Genomic DNA, 12,025 nt, shown 5'->3' on the forward strand with positions numbered 1-12,025 from the left:
CCCCTGCCACTTCTTTCTACTTAGAAAATATTGACGTCTTCTCTCCTCCACTTACCAGACACAACAGAGGAGAAGAAAACACTACAGGCGCACTGTTGCCTCTCGGCCATGTTGCAGGAAATATGGCCACAACCTCCCCTTCTGTTCCAAAGTCGCAGCGTTGAATAACTCACCCTAAGTGTTTTGTGCAGAACACTGTGACGTCACAGTGAAGTTGACCTTTGACCTGTCAAATATGAAATATCGTCACCGCATCGTTTTATCCTATTAGAAATTTGTGTTCAATTACGTCGTAATTGGTGTGTGAATTTGTGAGTCATAGTCAAGAACTTGTTTTGCTGGGGTCACCTTGACCTTTGACCACCAAATTCTAATCAGTTCAGGGTTATATTATATTATATTTATCTATATCTATTTTTCTTTTACGTAAAAAAATAAAATACGGGATGTCTGTGTCCGACTGGAAACACGAGCACAAGCCAACTGCAAGTTTAACGCCACATATCTTGAACTGCACGTTATTGTCGTCATATTTCCCGACATCACTTTCCCTTGTTGTTGAACTAAAGTAGCCAAAAACAACACGTGCGCAGGTGCACGAGTAGTGAAACACTACTCGAATAATGACGTTATAATGACGGCAACAACGAGCACTCGAGTCGTACCCATCCCTAGCAACAACTCTGACAGTGCAAAGGGTTATTCAGTCTTGTTTTTATAAGTATCACTAATCTCATGCCTCTATTTCATCCCATTCTCAATATTTATTACTCACTAAATTGCAGCTGCTTGACTTTTAGCTGGAGCTAACACACACAGTAACCCAACCATCTACTGACTTCCCATCGCTTCCACAATACTGTCCTTATGTGCGACTCTCCTTTTGACCTGTATAATTTTAAATCCTGTGGCCAAAAGAACAAAAAATGAAAGTTATTAACTGAGAGGTGAAAAGATGCAAACCTTTCCCTTTTGTAAGTTGTCTGGTAGCAAAATACCACCAAACTGCTTTATTATATTATTCTTACTTTTCTGGGAAACTCAGTGAACACCATTAAACCCAGAGACTTCAGTGGTCCCGGAGAGCTTTCCTTTGAAACGCATTAGTCAACAAAATGAACGACTTCGAGCATTATTTGTTCAATTCAAATGGACAAAATGAAAGAAGAGTATGACAGGTTTGAACGGATGCAAACGGAGGAGTCACAGGAAACGGAGACGTCAGTTCTGTTTGAAGGAAGAATCCTCTCCAGTTACACGGGAGGCCTTTTCTGATCTTCCCGCCTGAGGAAAGTTCCAATGACAAGACTTCACAATACAAACAGGTGCTTGGGCCGATTTTGTTCCACTCCCTCGCCAACCTTGCATTTATCATCCAGGAATAGCAGCAGCTTGTTTGAAGCGTTTCTTCCATCCTTTTGTGCTGAGCTTCATTATTCCCGTAGATCAGCAGGAATCTATCCCTGAATGATCTATTTCACTGAAATGTTCAAAAGAAGTCTAAGGCCAGTGTTGTATCCGTGTTCTTGAAGCTCTATATTTTGAGACCCATTGATCGCACAACAAATGAAGTGAATGAAACTTTTTTTCATTTTGGTATTTTAATTTAATACAAGAAGCTAGAAAATGCTTCACGGAAAAATGGTCTGAAATTTTGACGATTTGAAGGGACACAATAAGTCCCAGAAGAAAAAATGTAATTTCTATGTTCTTGTTCTCCTCAGACAACATTTTAATTAAAAATACTTACATTTTTTGTCCCTTTTATTTCTTCTTCTACACCACATCAGATCAAAATAACTCTAATGTAATCTTCTGCCAATACTTTAGTTTGATCTGAAGCCTTAACTGTCAAAATCAAATGGTCTGTCTTGACTATCTTCTCCACCATCCTGCATTTGTTTATCACCACTAACCTGCACAAGGAACCAGGAGATGAGCACAGAGACCCAGGGGTTACCACTTTGGGACGTCTTCTTAGCCGGAGACAGCACTTTACCTATAGGGATGAAAAGAGATTTTGGCAAAAACAACAAATCCTTCAAGTTGTAGGGAATTGTTGGCATGAAAATAACCCTGAGTGTTCTCTAGCTGCTGCGTCCCTATAAAAATATCAGCAGTGACCTTCAAGAAAACCCGCATCAGTGAAATTCTGGATGTATACGTGGAAGAGAAAGGTTTAATCAAAGAAAGAATGCAATGAATGACCAACCTTTGGTTAACTGGAGAAATGCTTCCATTAGTTTTCTAGACTAAATGTCAACAGGCGTTTCTCCTGGCACTGGAAAATATTGCACCGTTTTGGACACAATGTAGGTGTGGAGTAAGTGAAGCGGCAGCAGGACATTCCCTGTCGATCGTCACTCAAAGAGGACACCTGTTGTTGATGCTTACACAAGCTCACACCTCCTCCTCACTGCTATTCCTGATGATTTCTGACACTCTGCTTCCCACAAGCCTCCACCAAACATTTATGTGTTCACTTATCAAATGAAAAGCAGATCTTGGCGTGCAAAGTTTCCTCTTTACTGAATGATTTCATGATGGTCTGAAGTTTCAATGCTCAGAGAAAAATCTAATAAATAAAACCCTGAAAGAAACTTCTGTTATTTCAAGCTGGACAAACACGTTTTACTCACTGACATTTGGCGAGGCATTTTGCGCCTTGTTTACTGCCTGTATTCCATATTTTTTTAATGGTAAGTGAGGACTGGGTTTTATTATAAAAACCCTGAGTGGGTGTTCAGAACAGCTTTATCCAAAGACACTGCTTTATGGGTAAATCTTGGAATGGAGTCAACAAACAAATGCAGGTGCTCTTAGAGAAAGAGAAAAAAGGTGGAAATCTTCAGACACCTGCAAAAGATCAAACTTGAAGCACTCATGCAAAAAGGAGCAGGAGCAGGTGAAGTTTTCATAAACATCTTTACAGCTTGTTTGTGAAATAAAAAACATCGGTTTCAGCTCAGCTGAGAGACACCTGAGCCTGACCTTTTCATTCTTTTAATTCACTCAGGGCTGCGTCCTCATTGGATGGTTAGGACAACAGGTGGGAGATAATTCAGCAACTGTCCTGCTGTGTTTTGTTTACAGATTAAATTCAGCAGCTGAGGCTCATGGGTTTTGTAGTGTTAAGATCCGTGTGTCATGTCAAAATCAATCGTGGCTGAACCCAGGACCCAGAGGCCAGTATGATTTGTATCTCTACAGACTGCGTTCCTGGATACAAACCAAGTTCTGACAACAGACAGAGCAGATTTCGAACGAGCGATGGCGACTTCTAATGTTACTGACATTTAAACAAAATGTATGTAATTAACTGCCTGTCTGGTCTGGAGAGAGAGAGTGAGAGAGAAAACGCAGCCGATGTGTGGGCGAGACAGAGAGCGCGTCAAACCGAGGTAACCCTTCACTTTATTTGATACCTTATAGTGCTGTCTATTATACCGGAAGACAAATTATTTACATACAGCCTCTCTGTTTTTTTCCTCCATATATATATATATATATATATATATATATATATATATATATGACATTTCATCTCACGACGAAGATGACGAGGTTACAAGACTGAAAAACAGAGCCAGTCACAGAGACACAAGAAGATGAGACAAAAAAAGAAGAAGAGAGACTCAAAAGTAGGGAGACTGGAGGTGAGGAGGAGGAGGAGGACGAGGAGGAGGGAGGTGAAGGGTGGCGGAGGCGGAATCAGCGCTTATGACTAAATTTCACAGCAGATAAAGGATTGGAATTAAATCTGTGAGACTTTAAAGTTAAATCAATGCGGCTGAGAGGAGAAGAGTGAGTGATGGAGAGGGTGGAGGAGGAAGGCAGGACAGAGGTGAAGGAGCTGGAGATTAGCGAGTTATAGAAACAAAAGAAGTGGAAGATACGTGGGACGTGTGTATTTGTGTGCGAGTGTGTGTTGGAAAATTAATGCATCCATCAGTCAGTTTGCATAGGACAGTGGCAAGGTTAAGCAGTGAGTAGCATGCATGAATGACAACAAGAAGAACACACACACACACACACACACACACACACACACACACACAAAGTGATCATACGTCACCCCCCCCCCTCTACAAGAGCATTACACGTTTATGGTTCCGCAGTCACTGACTCTTAATTAAACAGATTAATCTAATTGAAGTTAACCCTTTGGCTGTTGGTGACAGGCAGCTGAACTAGTGTCATCTGCCTCTGCTCCGTCTGATCACTCCACAGAGGAACTCGCACTAATACAGCCATTTATCTCCCCTGACACACACACACACACACACACACACACACACACACACACACACGGCTATACACACACAGAGACAGAAACGGGCCAAATCAATTTGCAATAGACTTAACAAAGGAGCAGAGGATGGGGTAAGGAAGTTGCTCACAGTCATTAATAATGACGAAGCAGCAGGCAGCGTGGATTCACACGGCGAGATGGAAATCAGACGAATGCTGCGTTCACTTGATATTGGAAAGACGACGACGTCTTTGCGTTTGAACTTTAAAGGCAAAGTGATCGGTGATCAATACTTTTGTTGCTGAGCACAGGTGTCCGTTAGGGTTCAGCGTGTCTTTGTAGTCTCGACACTTTACATCACACTCAAAGACACTCATAGCGTTGCACTCAGCAGCACGAACGAGACGTTCAACGAGACGCATCCCAGCCTTATTATTATCACCTGCTCTTGCTGGTGAGTTTCAGGAAGTCAGAAAACATCAGAGTCAGTCATCACGCCTTTAGTTCCTATGTAGAACTTCCTGTACGGACAGTTAGTTAAATGTATTTCTCATGATGTGAACCTGGACAATTTCCCATAAATGCAGCACTCGTGAGTCTGTGGGTCGTGCCAACTTTGCGCTCGCTACGCAGTCGGCCATGATGGCGATTCCATGTGTTTGCTGACTCAGGAACAAGCGTTAGGGCGGGCGCCTCTCTCTCTCTCTCTCCCTAACTTTTTCCTGTCTCTCTCTCACCATGCCCCCCAAAAAAACAACTTAAAAGTTAAGATGGGTCACAGAACTTTAAAATCAATGTCATCGAGAAAAGCATGTCACTTTTTCCTAATATTTAGCATGTGTACAGTCCATCTGCCTGTTTCTCCCAGGTATACCACTTCTCCCCTGCAGGTATCTGTCGTGTTACCTACCGAACAGGTCGTCCCTGGCCAGGGCGTAGAGGATGCGCGAGGCTCCGATGAGGTTGCTCATGGCAGCGGAGAGCGTGGAGGAATAAACCCCGATGGTCACGAAGGGGTGCCAGATGTTAATATCCCTCAGGAAACCGTAGTCCCTCTGAAGCAGGATCCTGTACGGGTTTGGAGAACAGAATTCAACACAGTACGTAAATAAGCATGAATTAGGGCGCCACAGTTTTGCTTCTGACCTTTAAAACAGACCAAGTAAAAAGAAAGCCAACAATTTTTTCCCCCTTTACGCATTTTTAATGTCATTACATAAATTACAGTAGAGAGAGAGAATGACAGGATTATTAGCAGATACTGGCCGATCAAAGATATATGTTGGCAGATATGCAAAAAGAAACTGTCTGGGTCCACTCCATCTGCTAATGAAGTCTGTGTGATACTGAAAAGGCCAGTGTGGAGACCTTGATTTGGGCAACCTTGACATTTCAATTACTTTACATAATAAATATAAATACAAATGCAGACTAGAATTACTGCCTCGCTGTTGATTCAAGCAGCAACATCCAAGGCTGAAAAATGAAGTGCCACAAACTGCAGTTCTTCAGGTGGCCACTAGAGTCTGGCTCCAACAGTGAGTCAATCCCCATAGACTTGGCCATAGTTTTGGTCTCTAGAGCTAATTTCCTCCTTCATGACGACGGTGCGGGGGTGAATTTTTATATAATTCACCTGTTTAAATTTTATTAAGACTTAAAGTTCTGTATAATTGAGGGTTAGCCGCTTTGAGTGACAGGTGAGGGAGCGTATGATCGACAGAAAACGGCATGCACCGGAGTCTCGGCTCCACCTCTTTGCACATTATTGGATTAGCCGGGATTTCGGTGGAGTCAGGTACTGCCAAGATGGCGACAGCAGAGCAGCTCACTCTGACCTTCAAAACCGCTCTTATGGGTGAAGTCACGGAGGCTACGTGCATCTTTATTGACAAGTTGCAGGACATATGGTCACAATCTCTTCTTCTCGAGTTACAGCATGGAATAATAGCCAGAATATTTTTTGCAGAACATTGTGATGTCACACTGAAGTTGATCTTTGGATGTAAAACGTCATCACTTCATTTTTCCCTATTAGACAGTTCAGTTAAATTGTGTCATAATTAGTGTATGAATTCATGAGTTATGGTCACAGTGACTTTGACCTTTGACCTCCAAATTAAAATCAGCTCTTCCTTGAGTCTAAATGAACGTTTGTGCCAAAGTTGACGAAGTTCCCTGAAGGCCTTACTGAGATATCGTGTTCATGGGAAAAGGGACGGACGGACGGACGGACAACCCGAAAGCCTGCAGCAACTACATAAAGCCTACAGCTCTGAGGCGTGAAAATGACAGTGTTTATCATTTTATAACGTTGATATCTAGAAATCAAAATCAAGTTGTTCAGATGGTCGTGTGTCATTTCAAACTCATTTGTTGTGGGGGGACGAAACGTGCCGATATCCAATGAAAAAGATTGAGGAGGAGGTGACGATCACTCAGGTGGTGCCTAATCATAAGATCCTGGAATAAGAGGCTCACACCACTGAGTGTGTGCATGTGTGTGTGTGTGTGTGTGTGTAAGAGATGCTGCAGTCAACGTAGAGACAGAGAGATCAGCGAGTACAAAACCCACAGCAGGGTGTGCATGATTACGACCTGCCCCCCACATCTTTTCAATACAACACAGCTAGAGAGAGGAGAATTAGAGTGCAAAGTATTTCTATCTTTCCCTCTCCTGATCCAACTCAATCTCTCTTTGTGTTTCCAAGCACACACACACGCACACACACACGCGCACACACACACACACAACACGCACACACATCCAATTCATCTATTCCCCTCCCTCATCACCTTCAACCCTTCATCATGATGTTTTTAAAACCCATTCAGGGTTTTTTTCTTCTAGTTTGTGTCTCAGTCCTCCGCCTTTTCATTTTATTTCTACTTGTAGCAGCGTTCCCCCTCTCTCTCCCCCTCTCTCTCTCTTTCTCTCTCTCTCTGTCTCTCTCTCTCTCTCTCTTTTGTAATTAAGAGTCTCATCACGTTTTCTTTCAGGTCCAGTGATTTTAATACTTATTATCATGGCCCTATTAAGTATTGTTCACTCCATCCAAAGATCTGAGCACACTATTATTTCACATGGAGCCCGAGAGGGAGGCAGCGCACACGCATACATACACACACACACACACACACACACACACACTCACACACACACACACACACACACACACACACACACAGGCTTTTGCACTGCCACAAATCAACTAAACAAAGGTTCTGTGGAGAAGTTAACATCACCACCGAAATTAGGAAATGCCAACTACTTTGTTTATTTGACACGTGTGTGTGTGTGTGTGTGTGTGTGTGATATGAGCACTGAAGTGAAAAGTTTATGAATGACTGCTTGAATCGGAGTCTCTCATATATTCATTGCAATAGTCTGATACACGAGCACATGCATGAAGCTTCGTCTCGGTGTTTGTTGCACAAAAAAAGGAGAATCCCGCAAAAACAAACACACAAAAAGAAAAAATACGGCGAAGCATAATGAGAAATTAAAGAGTGTGTATGTGTGTGTGTGTGTGTGTGTGAGAGAGAGAGAGGTGAGTGATGATGTGGGTCAGAACTTATGGGCTGATTATTAATTTCTCTGACGTGCAGCAGGAGCAAAATAAATCTGAAAAAGCTTGACATTTCCAAACCGGCTCTCAAAAACAAAACCAATGCAAACTGGGTGACAGCTATGACAAATGATGTGTGTGTGGGCGTGTGTGTGCGTGTGTGTGTGTGTGTGAGAAAGGGAGAGAGAGAGAGCGAGAGAGAGAGAGAGGAGGTTGTCCATGTGTTGGGTCATAATAGAAAGAACAACAACGTGTCTGTGTTTTATAATTTTGTGTTTCTTCTGAAGTTGTGTATTAATTACCACGGGAGTACTGCTTATAAGTGACTGTGTGTGTGTGTGTGTGTGTGTGTGTGTGTGTGTGTGTGTGTGTGTGTGTGTTTTTGGATAGTAATTATTGATCAGATCATCCAGCTGAAATGAGCTCTGCCATCCAAATAAAGAGGGGAACAAAGCGTGGGGGAGCGAGTGACAGATTAAAAGAGCTCGTTTAGAGAAGAGGAGGAAACAAAGCTAAACGACTAAAAGGAGCCCGCAGAGATTGTTGGGCTGATTGTTCTCGCTCCTCCCGGCCAGCTCCATCCTCCGCCTCATTTGTTTACCATTTTTATTCATGCCCTCATTTGTGTATTCATGCGTATTCATCTTTTAATCCATCATTTCATGTGTTTGTGCTTCTCATAATTCACTCGTGCTTTGGTCGAACATTATGGATTAATTATCTGCGATATTTCAAATGGGATGAAAAATGAAGTGCTGACACCAGGAGTGTGTGTGTGTGTGTGTGTGTGTGTGTGTGTGTGTTTGTGTAGGTTACAACATCAGTATAAACATTCCCATCACAACCAGAGTTTACGCCGCTGTGGAGGATCTCTGGTCGCCTCGGCTCACGGAGGCCGAGGTCACTCCTCATCAGGATTGACTTAACGATTCGGGATCATCTGGTTTAATGATCCTGAAGAAAAAGGCTTGAAAATGTCCAATAAACACTCAAGTGAGATCAGAGCTAGTTGCGGAGATGGCTCTGGCTTATGGCTAACATCAATGTTTTGCTCATCTCACCATTATGTGACCATTTGTGTCCCTGCAATATGGACGCGGTCCTGTGAGTCAATACTGTGACGCCCTGTAGAAAGCAAAGGTTAAGCCCTCTTATGACTCTCCCCATCAATATTATAAGGACGGCATTTATTGTTACTGCCTCTTCCTGTGGTCGCTGTTCTCTCTGTGTTTGTCGACAGGGATGAGCAGAAACAGTTCTGGTGTTTTTAGATAAAAGCTCATGTCTGCAAATAGCTCCCCCCTGAAATCTGTATATGTATGGTGTTTCCTGTTGACCTGTGCACTGGTGCACTTATCAATAATGTCTTTATCAACAGTTATTTAACCTTTTTTTCCACATTAAAACGTCTTAAAACATATATTATATGTGTGTGTATATATATATATGATTTCAATGTTGTGCTGTCAATGACGTCACATCCTCTTTGTGCAAGTACCAGCTTTGTGGTTGTTTGTCCGAAGCGGCAAAAACAACTTTCTTTTCCCAGTTTTCAGCCACATTTCTAAAGTTAAACCTTTTACACCTTTTAAGCGGATGAAGGATCGTACTCCTCGGACGTCTCGATCTTAAGTCGTCAGAGAAAAAAGACAGCTCAGCTCCCGGCTGCTCCGAGACGTCCTGTGATTTTTTTATTCCTAGTTGAGTAGTACAGTCGTTTACAGTAGTAGTTTACAGTCTGTCTCCGGCCCCGCTGTGCTCTGAACGAGCTCCGGCCTCTTAGAGACGACTGCATCGACTCCATAGCAACAAATGCACCAGCGCGCAACTACACCCTTTACTGCTGGGATTTAGTGATGGTCTTTAGCCCTCACACCACCTTGACCTCGCAGGTACTTCCAGAGTGTAGCCGCGGTGCACAAGGGGTGAGGAGGAGATACAGACGCATGAAGAAGCAGCAGAGGGAGAGGAGGCAAGCAGGGAGTAAAAAGGGAGGCGGAGAGGGGTTGTGAGAGTCAGAGAGAGGGAGGGAGTGGGAGAGTTAAGTGCTCTCAGGGGACAAGACTGTGGTTAAGGATTATTAAATGGGATCAATAACTAACAAGCCCTCTGTGCACGCACACACACACACACACACACACACCCTCCTTCTCCCCTCCTCCCCCTCCTTCCCTCCCTCAGTCTCCAACCTTCCTTCTGTCCCGACACTTCACATGTACGCTGCACGTTTATCAAATTTTTCCTGATACTCATCTCGTTCAGCGGCCGCTCTCCATTTCCAATTTTCAGCCACTCCATTCAGTCGCTCTCTACACCAACGTCCAATCTCCAGCCACTTGTTTATATTACTCCAGCACTTGCCCCCGGTGCTTGTAGCTCAGGAGATACCAAAATCGACGGCTGTGTTTTCAGGAAAGCACACACTCACACTGTACCATCCTCAACCCCGTCACCTAGAAATTACCTTTAGATATTAATATATTGTTTTCTCAGTTGTGACGAGCGTAACCGCTGGTAGGATCATGTTCAGAGGAAATGTTCTGTTTTCTTTTTGCTACGTTTATGAATTACACCGGAGTCGATGGGAGGTGGTTTCAGCCGATCTCGTCTCCCGTCCGTGGTCAGGTTAAGGTTTGGGAAAGATCGTGGTTTTGTTTAAATGTAAATAAACTCGTTGTGTCTCAAAACTCAAAAGTTTTTCTGTATCAAAACAAACCAGAACCATTGCATAACCTTAACCAAGAGCTGTGAGAGTCTAAATATAACCATAAAAAAGTGGATGCTGTGCTGCAAGTAAGTCACATTTTACTGAGTGCCCATACATTAAGTTTTTATTTGGCCATTATAGAACCAGTAGAGATAGACAGGGAGAGAGAAGGGGAATGACATGCAGCAAACGGTCCGGACGGCCGGGAATCCAACCAGGGACTCGCTGCTCAGGGCGCTGGAGCCCGTGTGGTACGCGCCCTAACCATGTGTCCATCAGCTGGCCCCCACCTTACCTTAATTAACAATATCTCCTCATTGTATTAACAGAAAATGTGATCTGGCTGGCGTTACGTTTCCTTCAAAACTTAATTTGCTGTTGCAAATTAGTTGTGTAAAATCTAGAAGACAGGGTCACGGGACAGTCAACATCTCCAGTGAATCCAAGAACACTTGAAACCAGAACTTCCTGGTTCTGCTCTGTCGGTAAGAAAACAAAACACTTAAAAATCCAGACCTAAAACGTAAGAGTATGTAGTGAGGTTCAGTCCTTTTGTCTGCACAGGCTTCTTTACACTGGTTTGTTGAAGATGCCTTTCACAGTGATTCCTTACAAGCTGCACTCACTTCTAAATGACGTATGATTCCAGGCGGCAGAGACGACAGTTAAAAAGTTGGAGAGACGAGAGCGGGAGAGAGTGTGGGTGGATATCACAAATAATGGAGAAACAGTTAGGGCAACACAGACCAGAGGCATCTTGGCTCGCATCCACTCGTCAGGATTCCTACTGTCACTGTCCTATTTCACAGCACATAAACTCTCCAGCTGCATTTTTTTTTTTTTTTTTTTTTTAATCGCATTTGCTCCCCAAATCTAGCCTGATAATTAGACTTAACGTTCATTCATTCAGCCTGATGGAGGTAGTTGTTTCCTGTTTGGGATAGTAGCACAGCTGATGTATTGATCAGTCCACACACAAGCTGTGGTCGCAGTTGCTAACTGGACGTTTTAACAGTGACTATGTTGACTTACAATAACCTGCAGAGCTGCGTCAGTGTGATGTGATGCTCCGCGACACAGCAGACAACATGGAAGAGAAGTAGAGGAAAGCCACTCGACCTGCTGATGATTACCATGTGATATGACCAAAAGCTCCCGGGGAGCTACTAAACTGGCACCGATCTCCCAATTCGTTCAGATTTTGATACAGTCCAGAATCGATTCATTTTGTTTTGATCACTTTGAGCAGAAACTGAAACTGAAACTCACATTTATTTGAAAGTGTCTTGCCTAAAAACCCGCTGCTCTCTGGGGACAAATGAAGTCGAAAGAAAGTAAGTAAGTAATTCATCTGCACTGTTTGTGCTGACGCGACATCAGCCTGATATCCGCAGACAGCTGTTAGCTAGCGTTAGCTCCCCAGCAGGGACAGACCGCATAAAGTAGAAACCTCATACTGTTCACGTCACTTCCACAGCCTCACGTCTTTCTTCCGTC

At 43.3% G+C, this 12,025-nt stretch overlaps 1 protein-coding gene across 1 annotated transcript in view; it reads right to left on the minus strand.

The window, feature by feature from the left end:
• Positions 1 to 12,025, minus strand: part of LOC111671299 (solute carrier family 12 member 9) — a 55,254-nt gene that overhangs the window by 26,066 nt on the left and 17,163 nt on the right. Inside the window, exons 7-8 of the mRNA XM_023428399.2 lie at positions 5,163 to 5,320; positions 1,917 to 1,999 (exon numbers count right to left, since the gene is read on the minus strand). Coding sequence (XP_023284167.1) covers positions 1,917 to 1,999; positions 5,163 to 5,320 — 241 coding nt within the window. The remainder of the gene's footprint in view (positions 1 to 1,916; positions 2,000 to 5,162; positions 5,321 to 12,025) is intronic.

The sequence above is a fragment of the Seriola lalandi genome, unplaced genomic scaffold (assembly GCF_002814215.2).
Source record: "Seriola lalandi dorsalis isolate HSWRI2012SDOR001 ecotype SW California unplaced genomic scaffold, Sedor1 jcf7180002054874, whole genome shotgun sequence".
In the NCBI taxonomy this organism is placed as follows: Eukaryota; Metazoa; Chordata; class Actinopteri; order Carangiformes; family Carangidae; genus Seriola; species Seriola lalandi.